This window comes from Nanorana parkeri, unplaced genomic scaffold (genome assembly GCF_000935625.1).
Source record: "Nanorana parkeri isolate BGI_ZX_2015 unplaced genomic scaffold, ASM93562v1 scaffold475, whole genome shotgun sequence".
Lineage (NCBI taxonomy): Eukaryota > Metazoa > Chordata > Amphibia > Anura > Dicroglossidae > Nanorana > Nanorana parkeri.
In genome coordinates, this window is record NW_017306743.1 from 224,265 (window position 1) to 250,297 (window position 26,033).

The following is a 26,033-nucleotide window of genomic DNA, read 5'->3' on the forward strand; positions in this document are numbered from 1 at the left end:
AGAGTGCATCATGTATGTGGTGGTGGTCTTGAATACAAGAGAGCTCGTTCCCACATGTGCTGGGGCACAACCAACACATGGTGCATCCCAGATCCTAGGCAAGATAGGGTGGATAAGGCTTGGCCTAGGAGGTACGTTATTTAACATGAGCTCCAATTTTCAAAGATACACAATCATTTTTTGGGACCCCTTCACTGTGTAGTACATTTATAGGCTGCTGGCTTACCTGAGGAATTCCCAGCCAATCATCGGCCTGCTGCATGGCTTCACGCGCATTCTCCACAGGTTTGCTGGTGTCCCAAGAATCCCAGTCAGGGCACAGACCTGGCAAAAATCAGAAGGTTGATTATTGACAAACCACCAACATACTCAGGGCTGCTAGATGCTTCTCTCCTAGTCCTCCCACCCCCTCTGCCTTCCCAATTACTCCCAGCTCATAGGCTATGGCTCAGGAAGGGCAGGTATATGACAAGTGACATAGAACATTTTAGGTATTCCACATACAGGTACATCAATGCAGCACAGAGTGCCCATGGGGGCATCAGAGGTTCATTGCCTTTTACAATGGGGTAGACCTTTTAAAAGTTAGGCTATTTGAACCATCTTACTGGAAAGAGTAACCACAAGGCTGAAATAACTTTCCTGCAGATAATTATGTTCAAATGACCAAAATAAAACTCAGCATTTGGTCATGCAACCCTTGTTAAAGGGCAGCATCCGTGTGTAGATAAACCTATCCTCCCCTTCAGCACAGACGCAATGTAATGCCAATGCTTTTAGTCATGCGACCAGTACTGGCAGGAGCTTGGGACATACTTCAGGTGCAATTTTATATGCATTTTAGCAAGAAATGCAGATTTCCAATAACATCAAGATGTACCCATTGGATGTAGGTTTGTGCACTCAGCAAGTATTCATTATGAACTTTGGTAGTGTGCAGAAAGCTGGGGATACAGTTCATATGAACAGGCTTGTAGACCAATTATATGGCCCTGGAGCAGAGTGCAAATACAACTGCTGTTTTTAGAAAGCTGAAGTCTTGGCAGATTAGGAATGATTGCACTTATACATTAAAGCACCTTAATGCATTTTTCATTTACAACTAATGTACACGAATTGGTCTTGAAATCTGCTTCATCCAACCCCATGTACTTTAGCAGTCAGACGGAGAAAATCCAGTAACATCCAATCAGGGCTTGTTCACACCATGTCCGATTAGCATTTTTTGCACATGTGCCCTCTTCACAACACACGTGTGGTGGTGTACAGAAACATACAGCTCAATGGACATGGCGTGGAGAAGCCGTCAAACTCTGCTGCAATACACATGCGGACAGTAGGAGAGCAAGGATGACCTCCATGTTCTGCTGCCTGTTCATTGTCTAGTCAGAGACTAGAGAGTTCTTGATCAAGCTGTGCTGCTGCAGTGGAGGTTGAATACCAGGCTGCTGTTCAAGAAGAGGGGTGCATCTATTGGCTGTACAGAGGCAAGACTATTTCCATATACATTTCATCAATATTTAGAAGATTAAATGCAATTCTTAACATTGAAATCAGCTCAATAGCTTCGAAATCAGCCCGTCTGCAATGCCACCTAGGACTTGGCCATCGTATCGGACTACTATACCTACCAGGAGCGCAGCTATCAACCAGGGCACCCAGAGCTCTGCCGCTTTGCCAGTCCCTGCTGAAGTTGGTCACGGGCAGCTGGGGCAGCTTATTTTGGATCCATCCCAAAAGCCTCTGCTTAGGCGTCTGCTTCTTCACCTCTTCATCCTCTTCTTCATCCCACATGGGCATGGAGATGGAATAATGCAGAATAAGAGTCCAGATGAGACCCAGAATGAGCTTGAGGTTGCCATCTACAATAGCTTTGCTGTCTGGAAGAGAGAGAAGAAAAAAAAAACTACTGTAAGCAATTTTGTCAACATGCATTTAAACCATTGGCAAGTAGAACCTTATTACTTTAGTGTATTCTAGATTAGCATTTCTCCACCCTTTTTCCAGTCACGGTACCCTTTAAAAGCATGCACAATCCCAAGGCACCCCAATTTAAGACCGGGACCCCCATACATGGGTGGGGCCCCATGTAAAAAAAAATAAAGTGGGGCTCCCCCTTCACATCAGAGTCCTAGCACCACAACTTGGAGAAAGGCGGTTTTAGATTTCAAAACAAGATATTAAAATAAAATTATATATCAAACCCTCCATTTTAAAAAAGGAAAATGGCCGGCCAGCCACTCAAGTAGAAATATTTGCAGTTTCAGCATATGAACAAATATCTGTCTCCTCAAGGATGTGTGGAGCTCAGACAATGTTTAGTCTGAGTCGGCAAGATTTCCTCAAGTATCCAAGTGATACATTTATTGCAAGACCCCGGATAATTCCAGAGCATGTCAGACAGAAAACATCCAACAAAAGAAGACTAAGCCAGACCTTGACCATGACCAACTCTGCGTTAACCCTTAGGCCTCATTCGCACGAGAAAATGCCGGCACGTACAGATGCGTGCACGGCCGTATCGGGCAGCTCCCGGGAAGGACAGGTGCTGCGTGTGATGTACGCAACCCGTCCTCTATGGGACTACGCGGCCGTACGCCGCCCACCCCAAGTGCAGGTCCGTACAGGTGCGGGTGTCCCCGGCTCGGATGCAGACAGGATCCATCACGTCAGCGTACAAGTATGCTCACCCGCACTGACGTGCAGGGCGGGTGAGCGCATGGCCCGTACTCCCATAGAGAAGGACAGGGGCTGCGTATTAATCACAAACATCACCCGTCATTCCCAGGAGCTTCCCGATACGGCCATGCACGCAGCACAGAGCTGTATGTGCCGGCCTTTTTCTCGTGGGCTTAAAGTGTATGCAAGCCCTGACAATCTTATTTGCTCCCTTTTGGTCTGTTGAATATATAACTGAAAGTGTTATATATCTGATAACGTAAAGCTGACCCCTGGGATGGCCAAATATCTAAAATAGAAGAGTCCTGTGTATTCTTCCTGGAATGTTTGTGAGCTTTGTGCACTTCTTCCAGATCTGTGCAGTAATCCATTGAGACACTGAGCTTCTGGTAATAAAGATCGGTCACTGCTGCTCTCTCCTTGTGCAGGATGACCGGTCCGGTCTCTGCCCCTCCTGTAGGCAGTGGGTGGGGCCTGCTGGGTCCCTCCCACAGCTCTGCTTAGGCCATGTACAGCACAGCGAGGTTACTTGTACAAGGTAATAACTTTTGGCAAAGGCATTTGGTGCACACAAAGTAGATTTATATCCTTTTGCCTAATATATTCAAATTAAAGCTTGTGCATGGAGTTCAGAAAGAAACAAAACAAAAACAAAACAAAACCCTTATGTAGCCAGCACATCTAAGCTGCAATTCATTATAATTTTGTTTGTGGGCTTAACTACTATGAAAAGGATTCTGATCCGATTAAAATCATTAAGGCGAAAGCACATTGCCAGCCTCTGAAGCAGGGGCAGCCAAACTTCAGCCCTCCAGCTGTGGTGAAACTACAACTCCCATCATGTATCCGCCTCTGCCATGCCTGTGGTCGGCAGTCTTGCAATGCCTTATAGGACTTTTATTTTCACAACAGCTGGAGTGCCAAAGTTTAGCTACCCCAGCTCTAAGGAAATAAAAAAGTCCCGTGCTAGGTCACAGGTCAGTGAAAAAAACCAGGCTACTGGACTTGCTGTATTTTTCTTGAACACGTTTCGCTGGTCATCTGACCAGCTTTCTTAATTCAGAACTGAGGCTGTTTGGATGTCCAGCGAAACCTCAAAAAAAAAAAAAAAAATACAGCAAGTCTAGTATTATTTTTATTATTTACAGATACCATCCCCTGAATGAATGAGAACAGTCACAGATGGTAAGGGAACAAGCACCTTGGCCGATTGGGTATACTGAGACATGTAGTTTATTAGGTGACCAATCACTGAACAGTATGTTGTAGTAACCTTACAAAGGGCAAAATGTGTCTGAATGAGCCAGAGAGGTCTGTATTCGTGCCCCATTTAAAGTGACATTAAAAAGGTTAAATTTCCCCCCCAAAAAAATAGTGTAAGGACTTGTCCTAAATGATGCCTCTTGATCTGATCTTTCCTGTAGCTTTCAAGAGTCCCTCCAGTGCTGGTCCCGGTCTCCGATCCAGCGGCGACTCCTTTTCCTGGCACTTCCTGTCCCACGGAGTCTGTGCGGGTGCATGCTGCTGCACTTGCTAACCTTGCGTCTCTCCTTGTCTCCCGGCCGAAGATCTGAAGTGCGCATGCCCCAAGATCCCTTGCGGCCACCCGGGAATCTTCAGATGTTTGGACGGGAGCGCGCGGCGGAGACACAGGTAAGTTTTTAACTATGTTTTTGTATATATCTACTGCTTGCTAGCATATGCAAAAAACTGCTGAGGGTTTAATAACCCTTTAAAGGTTCCAAGGTATAGCATAGTGATCGTTGCCACCATGTGATTAAATAGGGAACTGAACTTGGAGGCTGTACACATAAAACCGTACAAAAAACATGTGTCACCAGTCTGAGCAGCATTATATACACTGCCAGACTTCAAATAAGAAGGTGGAGAGAAGCCAGTTGTCCAACATCCATGTTTAAGGCTTGCTAATTGTTTCCAGCTAGTCAGGGACGAGCCTTTCCTGAAGCTCGCTTGGAGCACTGAAAGACTTCAGAACGCTAACCAGCACAGAATGAAGACACCCGAACCTTGGCCTAATGCATTTAACACATGCACGGTTTTTAGCCAATGTAGGTTGGACAACGCGATAATCAAAAGGGAAAGAGGCGGGGGGATAAAAATCTTACAAAAACCCCACAGCTCACAAAGTCACAACTGGGACCGTTCCCAAGCCCTTCATAACAAGATAGTTACAGAGCATATGCAAGAAAAATGAAGCCAACACACTGATCAGAAGCAGGAGCATAGTAAAAAGTGCTCAAAGAACATTACGGAAAGAGCCAAACTCTCAGCAAGGATGGATGTTTGGAAAGACTGAACTATCAGCACATGAAATAGTTGACTGCCGACAACCTGCATCTTGGAAGAGCTACAACTTCCTCCATTTTGTAAGCTAGGAAATGGTCTCATCCGTGATCTAAATATGGCTAAACATAACAAATTCCGTTCCATTGGCTTTAAAATTGCATTTCCTTCTGAAATCTTCATAACTAGATCAGTCAACGAGCATAATGGCTCAAATCTGAGCAAGAGTGGCAATTAAAGTTGAAGTGTATGCCCAGCGAAAGCTTAGTTTTGGATGGACTAGGAAAGGGTTAGAAGGCAGGTCAAGTTTTTCTTGCCATATGTTCCCTACCGGGAGATCTACTTCCTCTATTTGATTTCATGACCACTCACCAAGACTGAAATTGGTGGGAAACCCAAACAATTTAGTCCAAATTAGATTTTGGAAAAAATGCTCCAATTCAGCTCACTTTCCAGTTCAGCTATGTTGTCCTAGATTGTTCTTCTCCTGCCTTCTCCAAACCCTTTACCCTTTTGTGGTGGTCCTCCAATGGGGCACCTGCTTTGGTGACCACTGTCTACATAGAAAATTCACCCAACTTTTGATGTGTCTGATAGGAAAGTGTACTCCATGCAAGACAGATCCCAAAAAATTAACTGGCAGGGGTTTAATCCTCCCATACCTCCTACGGCATTTTCCCCAAAAATTTAAACAAAAAAAAAAAAAAGTTAAAATCACCATTCCAAACAGATCACTAAACCGAAAAGACAAGCAATATTACTCATATGAAGGGGATGGTAAAATTACACAATATGAGACCCAAATTAATGCAGCTCAGTATTTGATGGATAGCGAGCCATAGACGGGATTCTGTCTATGGCTCGCTATCCCGTCTATGGCTCGCTATCCCGTCTATGGCTCGCTATCCCGTCTATGGCTCGCTATCCCGTCTATGGAGGAGGGACAAGACCCATATATATTAAAACTTAAGTAGAACAAAACAATATGATCTCTTGCTCCATCAGGGCTGTGCAATAAACCTGTAAAACCCTCAGACTGGTGGACAGAATACAAATCTTTTGGTAGGCTTTACAGCTCCCTATCAGGATTTAGCCATTTGCCTCAAGTTCAGCTTTTAAGCGCAGTGAGCATGTTTTGTAGATCTTCCTGGATGACGGCAACTTTTGTTGAGAAATGTGAAAAATCTTCACAGGACAGTATGAGAAAAAGTCCAGAAATGAGACTGGCATATTTTACCGCCCCTGAATGCTCATTAAACGATAAATGATGTTATACATTACACACAAAGATTCTGCGGACTGCCTCCTAAGGAACATTGCCCACAAATGTTATAGAATGGGTTTATGCTAAAGGTCAGTGTGAATAAAGCACAAGAGGAAACGTTTGAGATGTCTAACTTGTGAGTCAATGTGACTATAGAAAAGTTTTCCCGTATATGGCCTGCGCCGCTACTGGGCTGCATGTTTTCCTGCTGTTACTTGCTCACTGTGGATATGGCCCAAAAAGTCTGGCAGGCCGATACCAAAAGTGATTTTTCCCAGGCTCCTCCGCCTCCTACTCCCACCACAGCTTGTAATGCTTGCAAGTTACAGGGAGAAAAAAAAAGAAAAAACAAATACATAAAACCCAAGAGACAGTTGAGCACTTCAAATGGAAAAAACATTGCCTATAAAAGACCCGTCAGGACCAGCTTCTTCCCTTTGGAATCCTGAGTTGGCCCATCAGAGGTTACAAAATAGGACCAACTAATAAGTAATCACAGATTTGACAAGCATAATAGAAGGTACACATTGGGGTTAATTCACTAACAGTCCATGCAGACCTATCCGATGCATTGACACAGGGCTGGACTAATCCAATGAGCCAGGTAGCCAATGCTCCTTAAATGACAGCCGATGCCAAACTTTTGACGTTCTCTAGTGGTCATGGAAAAACTGGCTCCTGAATTCCATATGAATGTCCACCCCTTTAAAGTACACACAGTAACTTGTATATTACATTAAAAGGAGAATTATGGGGAGAGTGATACCCTCATCTCCATAATGCAAGCCGACGTGTAACACTGAAACAGTCATGTCAGCTCTATTGATCGGCAACTGAGTGATCACATACCACTGATTGCTCACTTCCAATCTCCCTGCAGAGAGCGGGATCTGTCCCGGATACAGTGCTTCCCTGCGCTGTCAGCATATAGTGGGCAATAGCCTGCTATATGCAGAGTTTTGGGTCACAGGAGGACATATTATATTATAATATTATATTATATTATGAATGCACCGATACTGTTTTCGGTATCGAGTAACGATATTGGTACTTCCGGTAGCATAGAGCCGGCTTCCCGGGCAATCAGGAAGCGTGTCATTACCCACTGCCGGGCTTCTTTATTGCCGGGAGGCCGACTACATTCTGTTTGGCCGGCTCGATGCCGATTGGCATTGAGCCCGGCCAAACATATCTGACAATATGGTGACACGACCCCCACCCTACAAGCACCTCGTTCCCCTCGCATAGATCCTTAGCAGCAGTCATTACCGTACCAGTCCCTCAGCCAGCTGGGCAGACACCGCTCTCCAGGATCTGCCCACGTCTCCTGGGTGTACAGCGTCCATGTGATCGGCCCTCTGCTAATGAGCAGACTGCCCAGTACTCTTATTCAGAAATCCTGTGCATGCGCAGTAGCAGGCTGAGGGCCTATCATGTTGGGGCACTGTGCACACAGGAGATGGCAGATTCCGGAGAGCGGTGTCTGCCGAGGGGGCCGAGGGACTGGTACGGTAATGACTGCTGTTAAGGATCTATGTGAGTGTGTCTTTGCTCTGCACTGTGGCTCCCACATTTGGCACAAGAACAGTTCCAGGATAGTTGAACGGAGCTTCTGTAACTAGAGCTGCAGCTAACGATTTTCAAAATCGATTAGCCGATTAATCTAACTCAATCAGTTAAAAAATAAAATGCATTTTTAAAAATGGCTCCAGTGATGGGACTACTAGTTTGTATTGAGATTGTAGTCCATCACAGGAGCAAGCTTGGAGGGGTGAAAGTAAAAAAAAAAAAAAAAAAAAAAAAGAAGAAGTATGGTGTGCAATATAGTGAAATTAAAAAAAAGTGTAAAATTATATAGCAATGAATGCAGAATGGCACCGGCTATATAGGACTACAAATCCCAGCAATAATACATTATACAGCACAATACAGAATACCACCAGCTACAGAGGAGAACAACAAATTCCAGCAATAATATATTATACAGCGAAATGCAGAATACCACCAGCTATAGAGGAATACAACAAATCCCAGCAATAGTACATTATAGCTGGCGGTATTCTGCATTGCGCTAGAGGTGTGGCGTGTGGATGCGGGTCTGGCAGCGGCGAGCGTGAGGTGGGGAGGAGGTGCGACGCGCAGCGTGTGTGGAGCCGTGAACAGGGCCAACTAACCAGAAGCCAATTAAATCGATGATTGAAAAAGTTTACAACTTTTTCAATCATCGATTAGTTGTTGCAGCCCTATCTGTAACTCTCAGGCGCCATTTAAAGCCCAAAATAAGGCTCATTCCGGGAACGCGTCCTTTCACCACAAATTTAGAATGCCGATATGTAAATATTTCCTCGCCATGTCCATGTTATGAAAGCAGCACTTCACAGATGAACGAATGCGGAACGAATGATCATTAAGTGACCACCACATGATAATCAGCTGTCAATGCAGAACCATCCCAGACCGGGTCTACATCAGGGGTAGCCAAAGTTTCAACCCTTCAGCTGTGGTGAAACTACAGTAAACATCATGCCTCAGAAAGTCACGCCTGTAGCTGTCAGTCATGCCTGATGGGACTTGTAGTTCCAGAGCAGCTGAAGTTTTGCTACCCTAGACTGGGTCTACATTGTATTCTAGATATTTTATGACATCATGTCCTCCTCTACATTGCGGTATGGAGTTAACCCTCGCAGCAAGCCTCGCAGGAACCCCAAGTTAGGGTCAATTACCTATCTGGTAAACCATGTCCCCTGCCAATATTTTACACTACAGCCAGGAACCACATTTACTGGAAGGAGTGCACCATGTACGGATCAGCAGTTGATGAGACGTCATGATTGGCGTGGATTACCTCACTGGGTGTTGACTGGTGCTGGATTTACTTCCGTGAACATCACCAGACTTACATTTTAAGAGTTTGGCAAGTAGGTGTTCATTTGATTAAAGGGAATGGGTAAGGGGGTGTTCATGTACCCCTGTATTCCTACTGGGGTGAAAAACTGGTCACCCCCTTATTATAACAGGGGTTTCTAGATTCCACCATAAGCCCACCTCTTTTTATAGTGTACAGGGGTGGGGGAAATGGCCATAGTCCAACATTGGGACAAGAGTATATTGCAAGAACGGATGCTTTGCAATCATCCCCCCCCTACCCGCCCATGTTGAAAGGCATGTAGAGTGGTAGGGTACAAGGTGGGTTGCACGCTTCCCTCCATTTTCTGGGCACCCAGGCTGCATGCCTGTATAAGGGTTGGGTGCAAAAACCACCCCACACTTTACAACCTACATTACGGAGGCGAGCATGTCAATTTTGGTGACCATACATCACGAAATTACAAAGCAGCCTGTACTAGTTTACAACTTAATGTAAAACCACGTGCAGAATTCAGTGTGCTAAAATGTTCGGTTGTAGCTCTTCATTAGAGAGCAGCATTAGTTTTATATTTACGGTTCACTCTGCAAGCATACACCGTTATCAGCACATCTTGCAATGCCTCTTCACACTTCTCACCCTCTGGACTATTCACAACTCAAAACTGTAGCAAGATTCTCAGGAAAATCTGACAACACTACAGCATTGTGACAGCACCACACCCTGCTCAGAAAATTCACTTAGGTATACAGCGGAAAAGAAAAACCCCACACACACCACACCAGGTCCTCCCCTGATCGGAGACCATCTGCTGGCCCCGTTATCTGCACTGTTTACTAGGCAGGATTGCAGTGCAGGTACTTTATGCAGACAGTGGCATGGTATTCTGAGCATTACGAGTGGTAACTTGGCCAACTAAAGTCGAGAAATGAAGAGCAGACTGAATCAGAAGGGTCTGAGGCACAGCCCCGGAGTCCCCACCCCTTCCAGAGCCACTTCCATGGCTAGCAGGCTCCTCTGCTAATCGCTGCACTTTCCAACATTTTTTGGCCTTATATGGCAAACACGAGCAAAATGCGGCCTGCCAGGAATCTCGGCTCCCTCCCTTTCTGTGCAGTTTGGGGGATGGAGCAGGAAAGGAGACGAGGGGGGCAGATTAATGCCTTGGTCACAGCCCCACTTCCATGCAGAACAAGGGCCTCCAAAACAAACGTAGTGAATGCAGAGTGAAATCATATGTTCCTCCAGCCGAAAAGGATTGTTCTAGCCAGCGTCATCGGAGACATTCAAAACAGGGTTTTGTAGGAGATCTTGAATAGTCGACTTGGGTGATGGCACCGAAATGCCACACGGACAGAAAACTGGTTTGCACTGTGATTAGGCAATGCCGCCTGCCACAAGACTGATCTAGTGACATTGGACTAAAGCTTCTCTTGCTACATTCAATTTCGGCTACATGGAAAAATTGTTTTACAAATTGTTACAAGAGTCTGGTTACCAGAGGTGTTCCTAGCCTATAGCAATCCACATTCCTAGAGATTGAAGATGTCAACTTTTGTCACCAGGCAGATCATGTATGTCCTATTGGAGGTCTACAGTTGCACCAAGACAGTAAAAACTAGACTTACTTAAAAAAAAGGAGCCCAAGCTTAGCTAATGTAATCACTTTACAAACTGGACAAGGAGCTGAAAATAGCATTTTCAAAAGCAAAATTGAAGATTGCTTTCATTTTCCCACCAAGCAACCCCAACCTCTGGTTGGAGACCACATACCAACTTGTAAGGCTCTGCTAACAATGTTAACATGTAAAACAGCAATATGTAGACCCCCCTCCTGGCCATTGGCAGTGTATCAAGGCCTGTGACACCAAAGAAGCCACCTCGAAGTACCAACAGGTCTACACCAAGTTGTGTACTAGCCTACAAGCATGACAGCTACCTGGTAAGGCAGCTACTGGATACAAAAAAAGTGACCTTTCCTCTTGTAAGTCAGAAACTTCTACTACAGGGGCCACCATTGGCCCCTCTGAAGACAGCAGGGTCTTGAAGCATAACCTTATTACAATGAAGTGTTAGTGCACGCCTCCCATCAGCAGCAGAAAAATATCAACTAGAAGAAGCAAGTGTCTCCAGCTTTAATAAAACGCTTTCCGATTCAGATATTCTAAATGATGGTCCATCAAGCCAAAAGCCTGGCAGTACATTCAGAACTGTGGTATGTCTTGTGCAATAAGACTCAGTAATATGAGCGCCACAGCTGCTGCAATACAGAGCAACCCATTTCCGATGTACCTTATTGAGCAATGCCCAACATTCCGCACAGACACTGAAATATTGTATAGAAATGCAGGAATGTTACTGCTGTACCGTTACATTTACAGATCAGCAATAAAGAGCAACGATCCTTGCAGAAAATGTGCAAACTTGCACACGCACACCAAAAAAAAAAATGCACGACGGCTTACATAACCATAAAGCCTATTAAAAAGGGAAATCCTACCCCAATGGCAAATATGGTTCAATTGCCCACTGGCTACTTAAAACTCTTGCACTGGTCAGGAAAGTCTCAACACAAGGTTGCAGGTCTTTCTCGCATGGCTAGGATACCAATTGGATTCGCAATAGGAAGACGTGCAAAAACTGTGGCAGATTAGTGCAAATCTCTCCACGCAAAGTTGTGGAGAGTCTACAGTGGAAGAGCAGAAACCGAAGACATCCCAAAATGCTGCCCCCAAGGGCCAACAGTCTGGCAAAGCTTGCAGGAGCTCGACTATGCCAGTTGCACCCAAGCAAGGGCTAAAAGTGCAAAGGTGCCCACACACCTTGCGTTAATCGTGGGAAATCCCACCATCGTACGATTATCGCAAGGCGTGTGACCGTTTCTACTGTACGGTCGCACAACTTTTATCTTAGGAACATGTCTGAAAACCTGCAGAGAATCGTACGATTGTTGGCGGGTTTGTGGCATGTTAGTAAGATAAATGCCGCGCGTGCCGGTGTACGCAAGCGCACACTGCCCGTTCAGCACTGCGGTCATCGGAAGCCCACCCCTCAGCAGGGCGGGCTTGCGTTTATCGCAAGTACGATCTGCCTGTCCAAGATGGGCAGATCGTAAGTTTTTTTTTAATTACCTTACAACCCTCGCAAGACAAAAGTCTGGCCAGCTTTAGGTGAAGAGGACTTCCACCCAACTTCGTAAACCATCATCTAAAGCTGGAGAGATTTTTGATTTCAAGTAGGGAAAGGTTAGCACCCCAATTGTTTGGGGGTAATGTCCCCTTATTCCCAATAATGTCTTATGCAACACGCAAAAGGGAAATCCCTGTGAGGATCGGAAGCAATAAACCTTTAGACCCTTCAGCCAAAGTATTTTGTCTGCAATGCCACCCTACAATCTGGAGCTGTTCTCCAGAGTACTTCTATTCTGCCACAAGATGTCCTCCATCTTCTGGTTAAAAAGAGTATAAAATAGAGCCCTGCAAAAGGAGGAGGCGAGGCATTTGTGAGGGGAATCCAGCGCTGGGCTTTATCATGTTTGTTTTTTGCATACACCCAATTATCCCCCACCCAAAGAAAAAATTCTGTATGGCACTTTAGTATACATGCCCTTACTCCAGAACACGGAGAAGACTTTTAAACTATAAGCCCTCATGGCTTTATCAGGCCAGCCAAGCGTGACAGCTCCATGGAACAGCTGCAGAAGAGCGCTTTAAAAAAAGAAGAGGAAACAAATTGTACATTCCTGGCTGAACCACAGGAATACTTTGTGTATACACTGTCACTTCAGCTATTTGCTGTTTTCAAGCATGTTCTCACAAGATTTGGGAGTGGCATTAAAAAGTACATAGAAAAAACAGGGGGGAAAAAAAAAAAAGGTGGGCCATACAAGCATGTAGGTACAAATAACACTGCAGGGAAGATTTTATCTTTTGAGCCCTCCGGCTGTCTACATGAGGATGCAAAATCCGGGACAGCTCAAACCTTAAAACCCTCATCAACTTGCAAAAAGTAGTTACGCGTAGCAGCTAGCAAACATCTGACTACACAAGAAAAAAACAAAAACATTCCGATTGTCTGCAAGGGGTTACTGCATTTTGCATTTGCTAATTTTTAGATTGTAAGCCCTCACGGGCAGGACCCTCCTTACCATCTTGTCTTGAATTGTAATGTCTTCCTTATATTGTAAAGCGCTGCGCAAACTGTTGGCGCTATATAAATCTTGTATAATAATAAATAATAATTTAAGCAGAACCCAGCACTGGATAGGTTAATACTTACATGTTAAAGTCCATGTTACTTCCTTGACGCAGCAGTCCCCACCTCTAAGTGTCTACGTCATATATGTACCCATTTTTGAACCCCATTGGGTCATTCTACAGCAACGTTACCAATTATACGACTGTAAATCAACGACTGGCATGAGATATAGGAAGTGGTACTATGCATCTATTAATGCAATACATGGAATTTGTTAGTATAGATTTTTGTTGGCATAAAATAGGTTATATTCTTAGAATATATGCATGTCTGGCACCTTGCAAGTCCCATGCATCCCAAGAAGCATATTGTGACATCAGGGGGGACTAACTTTTGCAGGTGTACAACCAGGGCTGGATTTACTCTGCTGCCCCAAGGCCAGGTTCCTCAATGTGCCCCCCTGTATGCAGGCAGCATACCAGTGATCTCGGTGACATTGCCAGGATCACTTGTACAAAACAAGTGGCGGCTTCCCCGCTGTACATTTAGCCCCTCTTGTCCAAAGCAGGGCTAAAACGTAGAAAACAGCTACCTGCCCGATGCCCAGAACTACAAGTCCCGGGTGACGGAAGATAGGAATTTCACACCCCGGCTGCCCCGAAGACGGGCCTTAGTTAGCCTTGTGGGAAATCCGGCCCTGTGTACAACCATTTAGGTCATGGTGAGGTGGTACAGAGGAAACCAAAAAGCCCACCTCTCACTCTTGCAGGTGTAAAGAGTCTGCCTGGTTTATTCAGAACACAGTCTTGTAGAGGCAAGTTTACCTGTCTGGGAACTTTGTGAGAAGGAGAAAAACAAATCAAAATTCTTATCTGAGCAGTGTCCTATTCTGCAGAACAAACATACCAAAACACGATCAAGCCCCACAGCACAGTAGCTGATCAAGGAGGAAACCATAGTGAGCCACTGGGGAGTCATTACCATTCAGTGAATCACATTTGTTTGGAAGACGTATCCTGTTCAGAGTCCAGCAATGGCATTGGAGCCCCTACCTTTCCGACTTCCTTCCCATTAACTCATTGAGCAAGTGCGGACAGGGCCATTCCTGCAAATTGCTTTCAGAGACTGAAATTCTCTATGTTTATGATGGCGTCCACATATGGACAGTCCCTGCACCACCCTGTCTAACCACCCTCACCGTTTCTAAACCAAAACGTGAGGTATTCTAAAACCAAAGATCTTAAAGATGTCGCTAGTCTCTTCAAAAAAAAGTCACTTCACCCAGTCACATGAGTGAGAGGCGTCTAAGAACATATCACGTTCCGAGAATGAGCAAAGTAGCAGGTTTACCTCAATGACTTGCACTTATTTCTTTAGAAGGGAATTAGCATCTTATGTGGCTTTAGCCCCCCCCTCCCATTTACACTTTTCAGGGGATTTTAAAGCTCTATTTGCATGTTATTACACCAAGTATTTTTTCAGGCGTTTTTGTTTTAGCCAACAGAAAGCTAGTTGCTAGGAGACGAGGAGAAATTTGAAGTATGCAGCACTATGGATCTTGATTAAATACTCCTAAAAATACATTCAAAATCCTCTGAAAGTGCTATAAAGTACAATTATAACTTTCACATACAGCTATGCAAGCTTTATAGCATTTTCAGATGATATTTTATGTATTTTAGGAGTATTTAAATCTAGATCCATTTCGCTGCCTACTTCAAATATGTTTTATATACGTTGGTGTAACTAAGTGTAGAAGTTAATTGGGAAAAATCTTTATTTTAGGTAGGAGGCGGCAGGTGGGTTTTTTTGTTGCTTCTATTAAAGGCCATGGAGCCAAAATTAGAGCCTCTGGCACAAAAGCTCATGTAGTTTTTCAGCATCAAGCAGCGATGCTCGGGTGTGAACAGGCACCATTGGAAAGAATTGAATTCTTCATGTTGACCGGCGTCAGGCTTCAGGAAACATGCAGCAAAACATTTCGGTGTGAATGAGCTGTAGTTGGCAAACAATTGCATAATAGAAGGCCTTCTGCATATAATGCATTTGTGGTTCATTTTTTTGCCAGCCTAGAAAGATGGCACAGTTGTGGCAAGGGTGTGTCCTTAGAGAACTATGAGGCGAGTGATTTTCACTCATCCTCATAGTTCTAGCCGACCTGTGACAATGAAACTGTCACAGGTCGGCTCAGTAGATCAGGAAGTGAGCGAACACATACCGGCGCTCGCTCACTTCTCGATTCCTGTGCCGGCAGAGAGCCGTGACAGGGGGACTGGATTCTCCCCTCCAGCGCTGACTGGCGGAACGGACGAGGGAGGGGGCAGAGCCAGCTGTCACTCACGCAGCTGGGTGGATACAGACATAATTGTCGGGATCCCTTTCAGCTGCGGCGTCTCAGTATACCGTGAGCTGTAGCTCGCGGTATACCGAGCTTAGGGTGACAGGAAGACGCTAGTTTGTGTCCTCCCGTTGCCCTTAGGAGAACTATGGGGAAAAGCCCTAACCCCCATAGTTCTCCTTTAATCGGATCACCTTCCTTACTCAAAGCCAGATATCAGTATGCCATAGGGCAACACTGAAAAGCATTCTGGTTTGGGGGATTTTGTGGTCCTTTAAGCTCCAAACCAGTTATTGGCTCCTGTGCCTCCAATACTAGAATCCCGGGCTTCTGCATTACTCGGACATCTCCCAGAACTATAAGCAGAGCCAGGTTTATCTCACCCACAGAAAGGAAAGAAAATACTTAACACAAAGGTTTCCATTCAGGATGCAGCGACTGCACAGCCCTCAGGGCTCCAGAACAAGTTTGGCATTTCCACAGAGTGAAGGCTGAGCAGAAAAACAACCCGGCCAATAAAGTTTGTGTCACTAAAAGGGGCTGACATTACCAGAAAAAAGCTGCAGTGTTGAGAGCCAAGGTGAAAGCCGAACTGGAATGTGTTACACAAGCACCTGATGAGTTGTTGCCCTTAGCATCCAAATATTTGTATTGACTTTAAAGCTGTAGGCTAATATAATGAAAACAAGTCTATTTTTCGTCAATGTAGGTTTATCTGGAACTAGCATAAGTACAGTACCTGCATCTGTCTTTATATCAGCAATCCCTTGGTCAGTGCTCAGGCATGACCCACCCAACTTTCAGCCAATCCAGGCCCCATTGTCCACATAACAGAAAGGTACAGTAGAGGAAAGCAGAGAGATTACCTCCTTCACCATCCCATCACAGGATGTGTCCTGGGCCAAGCTGCACATCTCAACTCATGGAGTCTGCAAGAAGGTACGGGGTTTGGTGTACTGTCTGGATCAAAAGACGGACCGGGCCGAATGAAATCATTTGGATTCATACAAGTGATGCATTAGAGAGCGCCTACTCCCCTCCAAAGCATTATAACACAATGGGGAGAAGTTCTGGAATCCATAGAGGAGAGCTCCAGCAGGGTTGACCGCACTTTGGGACTTCAGTACAGCAGATGCAGTTGTCAGCAAGTTAGTAGATAGACTGCTTTCACACGGGCATTGCGATGAGAAACCCAACGCAACTATGGGCAGCTGGATATGAAAAACAGACGTGCATCCTTTTACCTCCAACTCTGGCCAGGTCCAGAAAAACAAACTAGATCAGGGTTCAGTTTCGAAAGACCATGACGGATTGGGGGTAATCGGCTGTAAACAAACATGTCCGTTTACATCGAATTCCCCATAGACCAACATGGGTCTGTTAATTTCAGGTTTTCTCCATCACTGTTGAGACAGTGATGTCCATTCCAATCAGCAGGGGATCCATGCATGGATTCTCCTTCGATCGGACCTAAAGGTGCCAGGGTGAAATGGGCCCAACTGATCTTTTGCAGATTACGGGGTGTTTTTCTGTACTTGCATTTTTAACAAAAGAGACAAAACTGAGAAACGTGGATGCACTGCAAAGGAGAACTGTATGTTTGTTATTTGTCCAGGCAAAACACCACGTACATTTGTGACATTTTGAACTTCCTAGACCCACAATAATGTCAATGATCAACGCTCACCAGATTTCTGCAATGTGCCATCACATGAAATCCTGAAGAGACAAGACAAATCACAGGCTCAATGCTGTGAAGTGCAAGCTCTTTGTCGGGGGGGGGAAGAGATATTTTTCTCTACATCTAATCTCCTCCACCATGGATTTCCTGTATACACAACTGCATACACGGGAAGGCACCGCCAAATAGCAACACGTAGGCTGGAGTGATTTAGTCATCCCATTGCTCTAAGGTCGACGGAGGAGGAGGAAAAAAAGCCAAAGGCTTGACAAAAACAGATTTACCATCAGATAAGTGTAAGAGTATCAAAAACCTTTAATAGAGGGTGAAGTGGTTCTAAAATTATTAGAACTAAGGAAAAGCAGCTAACCTACCGTCTTATACAGGCATCAGTATGGGGGCTCGGAGTGTTTCTGGCTCTTGACAACTGGGGCAGAAAGCATGGCAGGTAACATGGCTAAGAAAAGTATTGGCTTTTAAAAGCGAGTGGTTGGTTAGAAACCCTATGTCCACATTGGGGAGATTCACCTTTATTGGTGCCGGTGGCCATAACCTCCAGTGCAAATGGGAAATCCAACATTTCAACCATCACATAAACAGGAATAAAGGGTAAATTGATGTTCTGGTGACTATGGTTAGTGCATCCCTTCACTCTGGGTCCGGAAGTGAAAATATTTCCCCTGTGATAAACCGCAAAAAACTATTACATTCCAACTAAACGTTCAGTTCAAATAAGCTGGATGCATTGCAGGTCCATTAAAAAACAAACAGTCTTACAATTTGTTTTCTTTAGAAAGCGTAGAAGAGCCCCGCCAAATAGCATGCTGTAGAGAAGGACCCTTGCTCTGTGTAGAAGCAGCAGTCTCTCTGCAGAGGCCCAACATGGCCCATACTAGAGCTCTCTGACCAGGAACATGACAGCTGTAGTTCTGGCTCACCAGGGTGCATGAAGAACATCTGCAGAGAGACCACCGCTTGCAAACGAGAAAGGGTCTTTTTCTGTGGGATGTTGGCAGGGGACTGCTCAAGCTGTGGCGCTTTCAGAAGAAAAAAAAAACTAAACCGACTTTACATACCTTTTGTTTTGCTGCACCTGGAACACATTTAACAGATTGAAGCTGGAAGTTCAGTTTGGGTTTAACCAGTTCCTACTCTAGCCAAATCTGGGTTCCCAAACAGAGGTTTCCCATTCAGGAACTTTGCACAAGTGCCATCCCCGATACTGGCATTTACGCATGTATACAGCGTTTTCTGTCCACAACATTTTATGGACAGCTCCCAGGGGCTGCAAATACAGGCATCTTTTTTTTTCGCCTGTATTTGCACCTATGTGCATGAGCCCTTAAAGATACATCTCCATCTTTATAGAGGAAACCAGTCAGTCAATGTGCTTCTAGACAATTACCATTCTCTGGCTTCCTTTTCCTTCTGGCTTTTAAAATTCCTGAGTCATTGAACAGGATGAGCACGCCAGACTTTGCAATTTCACTTGAGGTCCATCTCAATGTATTGAAGCTAGAGAGCCAGAAAAACGGCAATGACTAAGGGTTTTATTCGGAGGGCAGGCTCACACCATTTTCCAGACCAGATTTGGAAAGCAGTGCATTGCGTTTTGCCACGTTCGAGGGTTTTTGGGTTTTTTTGAGCTTGCATCAGGCTCAGGTGCATTCCAGTGCATTTGTGATGTGTTTCCATGCATTCCAGACCAAACAAAATGAGACCCGCAGTATTTTTCTGGTCTGGAATGGACTGCAGTGGTGTAAACAGAGGCCAGAAATAGCATAGGGATACATTTTGGGTTCAGGAAACAATCTGTTCGGGTGATCTGGTGTGAATGGGCCCTCAAGGGTGAAGTTTGGAGAAGGCAGGAAAAGTGAACAATCTAGGCCAAAATAGCCGATTTGGAACAATTCACTTCAGCTCAGTCAAGTTGTCCTAGATTGTTCACTTCTACCTTCTCCAAACTCTTCACCCTTTAGTGACTAACACCCCAGCCCCACAAAAAAACCCCACAAAGCTGGGTTCCATTTCTTTATCCTCTTTTCCCAATACCCATTTCCAGCCAGTCTTTGGACTATAACAATACTACAAAAAAACAAATCTTCTAGCCCCAAGTGTCGCTGCTTTCATATGTTCGACACCTCATCTTACATGCTTTAAAAGGCTGTAACATTTAACTGCAGGCATCCACTACAAAGAACTCTAAAATCAGCTTTTACGCTGAACAAAAAGGGACTGTTTTCACTCTTGTTCTCAGCAGCATCAATAACGAGAGCTAAAAAAGCCTCCGCCAGCCACACCCTGTCGAGCCCGTGCTGAGCCAAGTATCTCCGCAGCACACTGTACACAGACTGAGGTCTGACAATGCTTTCTGTGGTCTGTTTGGAGACTGCTCTGCCTACACTAATGACTCGTCTACAGTAAGCGAGACTGGAACATGCAGCTCTCCAATAAGATGGAGCTTGCAGGATCTGTTCACCGAGACCCTGAGGCTAGGTTCACACTTAGGCGACTTCATGACCACACAAAGAGGTTTCCTTACAAGGCCACCACTTGTATTATGCTACAGAACAGGATCATTGTCTCCCTAAGGCAGGGCTGGACAAATCCCAGGAAACAGGTAGCCAATGCTACTTTAAAATTACAGAGAGCCTAACTGAGGATCTCTCAATGTAGCTGACACCTAAAACCTGCAAGCTCCTGGATTGGAAATGCTAGCTCCTCAATACCATATTAATATGTCCACCCCGACTCTTAAGGTGACTTTTAGTGTATTTTAGTCAAATAGAAACCCACAGAGTCTTGCTACAAGAAACCTGTGGTTCATATCAAAATGTGAGCCGTGTGCCACATATCTTCAGATCATGGCTGTTGATTTGATCACCAAAGGCTTTACATGCTTCTTTGAGGGAGAACTGCTCTCGACACCTACAATTGATCAAAAACTTGCAAATGCCTTAAATAAATGTTTATGCTCGGTCTTCGAGAAGGAGGTGTACGGGTTTCTGACCAGGCTGCCTGTGGGTCCAGAGTGGAGGGAAAAGGACGCCAGAGGCTGCTGTTGCCATGACATTGGGATAAAACGACCCACTCAGCAGATTATTCGGCAGCTGCTGCACTTGAAAGAATGCCAAGAGTCTCTGGTGTGTGTAAAAGCCTAGACTGGCACAAGAGCAGAAATACAAAGCAGAGGGGTAGACTGTGCCACAGAATATTGGAGAAAAGGGTGGCTGGTCATCTACCCAAAGTCAACGGTTAAATCTCACTTTTGAAATAAATTTGTTATCCACTGGCATGACAAAAGCTTCTGCTTTATTACTTCAGTATCCAAAGTCTATGTCCAGCCAAAACTTTTAGTTTGAGAGAGCGAGACAGGGTAAGAACCCTTTTTGGGTTTGTACTGCCATCCTGGGTCTATTAGGAGAGGTCTCATCACTTCCTGCCCACAAAGTTTAACCAGACAGTTTGCTTGGATTACGGCACGCATTTGCCATGTCATCATTTCAATACGCTTACGCAAAGTCACTTGTTTCCATCCAGAGTTTCATTAATTTTGCACCAAGATCTTGTAGTGATGGGAGAGTCAGACCACGACCTAAACTCTTCTCCAGCACATCCCAAAGCTTCTAAACGGGGTTCAGGTCCGGACTCTGTGGTGGCCAATCCATGTGTGAAAATGAAGTCTCACGCTCCTTGAAACACTCTGGCATTGTCATCTTGGAATATGCCGGTGCCATTAGGGTCATTTGGTAAAGTTAAGGTTGGCAGTTGACCCATTATCCCATGAAAGGCTGACTTATTTGCATTAGCTAAATCCAGGTGGTGACTTATTGGACAGGCCGTGTACAAGTGAATTAAGTATTCCTCCCAATGATAGGCATGTATGCCACAAAACCTGCACTATGCCCCCTGCTGTAGCAATTAGTTGGGTATAACATGTGTTTGCACTGGTTAGAGTGGTGAATGCAGTTAATGAGTGCTCTCCATTCAGATTGCCATCTCTCAATTCCAGCATGTATCCCACCGGCAGTTCAGCAGCAAGATAGTTCTTAAATAGTTAACTGTGATAAATGAGAAAGACATCTGGGGAGGTACGCAAATCAATTCACACTAACCCTAAAAATAAAAAATAAAAAAAAGTGTTCAAAGTCTTCATTTTCTTTTAGAAAGTTGCCACAACCTAAGAAAAGCCTGTCCCCTGCCAGCATGAAGGACCCTTGCTTTTTGTTTGTGAGCAGTGGTCTCTACAGAGACACCCGCTCAGGTCAGAGTCAGGGCTCTCCAGTCAGCAGAGAGCGCAGGTTTGGCTGAATGCAGAGCTATAGGGTTAGCTAACCTCTGCTGATTGGTCAGGTCTGGCTCAGCGTGCCATCCCTCTGCAGAGAGACTCCCGTTTTCCCCAAACAGGGGTTCTTCTAAAAGCATGCAGGAGAGACTGCTACTCAAGCTAGCACCACTTAAGCTGGGAGACTTAACTAGTTTGTGTTGATGCAGCTGGAATGTATGTGGTGAATAGTAGGTGGTCAAACTTGGTTTCGTAGAACTTAAGATCCAAGATTGATAGTTTTTGGGTTTTTTTTAATCTCTCTCATCAACTAGATAACTATAAAAAAGTATTTGTATAATCTCTTGGTTTTAGAGTAACTACATAGAGGAATACACTGTCCTGATTGTTCTGTACTGTGCCTGTTGTGTTAATGACATGTTGCATGCATTAGCTGAGACCAATTTAATTTTTCCTACCCAGAATACACCAAGTCGTAACATTTATACCATCTACCTAAAGATTATCTGCTGCTCATTACAAACATGTGCTAAAAGGACCAACGTGAACACAACCTTATTGCCCATTTTTCTACAAGCATTGCGTTACGGAAGGCCATTCATTACGGATGAGCAGTCGACACCTGCGATATTTTGGCCAATGCAACACAAGGCATGCAAAAAGTATTTAGCCGTATGTTGGTGCAAATTGATTTGATGTACAGGTGAAACTCGAATAATTAGAATATCGTGCAAAGTTAATTTATTTCACTAATGCAACTTAAAGGTGAAACTAATATATGAGATAGACTCATTACATGCAAAGCAAGATAGTTCAAGCCGTGATTTGTCATAATTGTGATGATTATGGCTTACAACGCATGAAAACCCCAAGAACCCCAAATCCACAACCAAAAGTAGAATATTGCATGCAATCAAATTGATTGCATGCAATATTCTACTTTTTTTTTCAATCAATAAAACAATCCTTGTTTTATTGATTGAATCAATAAAACAAGGATTGTACATAGAACAATATCGGACCTCTGAAAAGTACAAGCATGCATATGTACTCAGTACTTGGTTTGGGCCCCTTTTGCAGCACTTACTGCAATTACTTTTGCACGATATTCTAATTATTCGAGTTTCACCTGTATATTGTGGCGTCACTGAGAATGAACGGCACCACAATGCATGTAGACTCATCACTCCTGTGAGTGGGAAGCTTCTGGATAAGTAGTCATCTGCAGGCAGCAGTTTTATAATGCTGTTGGACACAACACGTCACTGTGAAACACGTGTTGTATCCATGAAGAAACTGAGCTCCGCAATAGTTTTCCTCAGGAGTATCTAAAATATCTAAAATTTTATCTACGTTCAAACCATTTTTCGAACCAGATCTGGTCCAGAAAATGGTGTGAACCTGTCCTTAGAAGGCAGCTGTGCTAAGGAATTGACTCTTCCTGGAGTAGTCGTTTTCTAGTTCAAAAGGGAAATTGCAAGTGAATAAACAAATAGCTTATTGAAAGAGCAGACACTGCAAGCATTAATAGTTTTGTGCTTTTACATGAAATGTTTTTACGTTGTGACAGGACCTCTTGCAGGACAGTTCTTGCTTAAAGCAAGGATGCAACATCTGCTCTAAAGGCAGAAATGGGGGGGGGGGCTTCACCTCTGTACAGTTCTGGCACACTAAGGAACTACTGACTCAAAAGCATTCCAACTGTGCTCAGGGTCTAGTCTACGGAGTGAGGCAGAAGTACAGACAGACATGTATGAAGTGTCAGAACATCTCATTCATGGATCTGTCCTCGTATGAAGACCGGAATTTATTGTGATAAGTTTGTCTGGAGTTACTGCAATTTGCAGTGCCTTTATATACACCCATAGCTGTGACAAGGTAGACAAAGGGTTAAGCTTGCCTGTCATGGTATTTGCTAATCGTAAGGACAATGTGCACGGAGAAAGCAGAGCGGTGGTTGCTCAAGCAGAGGTTTGGAGAACTGAAGAATGGGTGCGGTGCTGCCATGTGGTCATTTCCCAGTCTGCCCTGGGACAATCAGCCAAAACTCTCCAGTTTCACGTAACAAGCTGTGCTGGCCACCAAGGACCATGTGAGGGTCCAGAGGATGTTTGCTGCTGCAAGAATAGGCAGACATTTTGGCAGTCTAGTTTAAGGAAAGGCTGGATGTAAGAAGCATACACAGCAGAGAGCATATGAATGAATACAACTCGTCGTAAGAAGGCAGAATGGTAGCATAGTGGTGAGCAACACGGGGCCCTTTACAGCACTTCAGGCCACAGAAAACTGATCTAGATCAGACTTATTCTGAGGCGGTCCCAGACAGAATATCTAAATATCCAGATGTGTGGGTGCCTGCATTTCAATATTGCATACAGTTTAAATACACTTGCCCACAACAGACATGCCAATTGGCCCACTTCACTCAAAACTGGTATTTTGCAGGTCTAGGGGGGTCAAAAGCCTCCTTAATGTTTCTTATACTCCCTCAGAGAAAAGTGATGGGGCATCTGTAGCACTGCTGTGGCCGTTACGAGGGGTCCTCACAATTATGGGAAATTTAACAGGAAATGCTAAAACACAAAAAGGTGGGCAGAATACCCAAAACTCCCAACTGGACAAATGCCAATCTCATCCGGGATTCCTTGAGGAAACAGTCATAAAAGTAGCTCTCCGGTATGTACCAAAACTGGAACACTCATTCTGGATGGACTCCACATTTTTAATGCTTTAGGGATGTAAAAGGATAGTAGAGATTATTGGTACCTTTGAAGCCCCAGCCCTCATGCAAGATGGCTTGTATTGCCTTCTAGCTACTGGTGCCTACAGCCGGCTCTCTCAAACAGGGTGTCTGGCTACCTCAGGGGTGTCTCGAAATGTTCACTCAGCATCGTGCAGGTAGACTTCTGATGTGAAGAGGGCTCTTGATGTGAAGAGTGCTAAGGAATTGACTCTTCCTGGAGTAGTCGTTTTCTAGTTCAAAAGGGAAATTGCAAGTGAATAAACAAATAGCTTATTGAAAGAGCAGACACTGCAAGCATTAATAGTTTTGTGCTTTTACATGAAATGTTTTTACGTTGTGACAGGACCTCTTGCAGGACAGTTCTTGCTTAAAGCAAGGATGCAACATCTGCTCTAAAGGCAGAAATGGGGGGGGGGGCTTCACCTCTGTACAGTTCTGGCACACTAAGGAACTACTGACTCAAAAGCATTCCAACTGTGCTCAGGGTCTAGTCTACGGAGTGAGGCAGAAGTACAGACAGACATGTATGAAGTGTCAGAACATCTCATTCATGGATCTGTCCTCGTATGAAGACCGGAATTTATTGTGATAAGTTTGTCTGGAGTTACTGCAATTTGCAGTGCCTTTATATACACCCATAGCTGTGACAAGGTAGACAAAGGGTTAAGCTTGCCTGTCATGGTATTTGCTAATCGTAAGGACAATGTGCACGGAGAAAGCAGAGCGGTGGTTGCTCAAGCAGAGGTTTGGAGAACTGAAGAATGGGTGCGGTGCTGCCATGTGGTCATTTCCCAGTCTGCCCTGGGACAATCAGCCAAAACTCTCCAGTTTCACGTAACAAGCTGTGCTGGCCACCAAGGACCATGTGAGGGTCCAGAGGATGTTTGCTGCTGCAAGAATAGGCAGACATTTTGGCAGTCTAGTTTAAGGAAAGGCTGGATGTAAGAAGCATACACAGCAGAGAGCATATGAATGAATACAACTCGTCGTAAGAAGGCAGAATGGTAGCATAGTGGTGAGCAACACGGGGCCCTTTACAGCACTTCAGGCCACAGAAAACTGATCTAGATCAGACTTATTCTGAGGCGGTCCCAGACAGAATATCTAAATATCCAGATGTGTGGGTGCCTGCATTTCAATATTGCATACAGTTTAAATACACTTGCCCACAACAGACATGCCAATTGGCCCACTTCACTCAAAACTGGTATTTTGCAGGTCTAGGGGGGTCAAAAGCCTCCTTAATGTTTCTTATACTCCCTCAGAGAAAAGTGATGGGGCATCTGTAGCACTGCTGTGGCCGTTACGAGGGGTCCTCACAATTATGGGAAATTTAACAGGAAATGCTAAAACACAAAAAGGTGGGCAGAATACCCAAAACTCCCAACTGGACAAATGCCAATCTCATCCGGGATTCCTTGAGGAAACAGTCATAAAAGTAGCTCTCCGGTATGTACCAAAACTGGAACACTCATTCTGGATGGACTCCACATTTTTAATGCTTTAGGGATGTAAAAGGATAGTAGAGATTATTGGTACCTTTGAAGCCCCAGCCCTCATGCAAGATGGCTTGTATTGCCTTCTAGCTACTGGTGCCTACAGCCGGCTCTCTCAAACAGGGTGTCTGGCTACCTCAGGGGTGTCTCGAAATGTTCACTCAGCATCGTGCAGGTAGA

General features: G+C 44.7%; 1 protein-coding gene across 4 annotated transcripts in view; it reads right to left on the reverse strand.

The window, feature by feature from the left end:
- Positions 1–26,033, reverse strand: part of FLNA (filamin A) — a 90,006-nt gene that overhangs the window by 56,086 nt on the left and 7,887 nt on the right. For all 4 annotated transcript variants that reach the window (XM_018560709.1, XM_018560708.1, XM_018560707.1 and 1 more), the window contains exons 2-3: positions 1,632–1,880; positions 227–324 (exon numbers count right to left, since the gene is read on the reverse strand). In XM_018560709.1, coding sequence (XP_018416211.1) covers positions 227–324; positions 1,632–1,880 — 347 coding nt within the window. The remainder of the gene's footprint in view (positions 1–226; positions 325–1,631; positions 1,881–26,033) is intronic.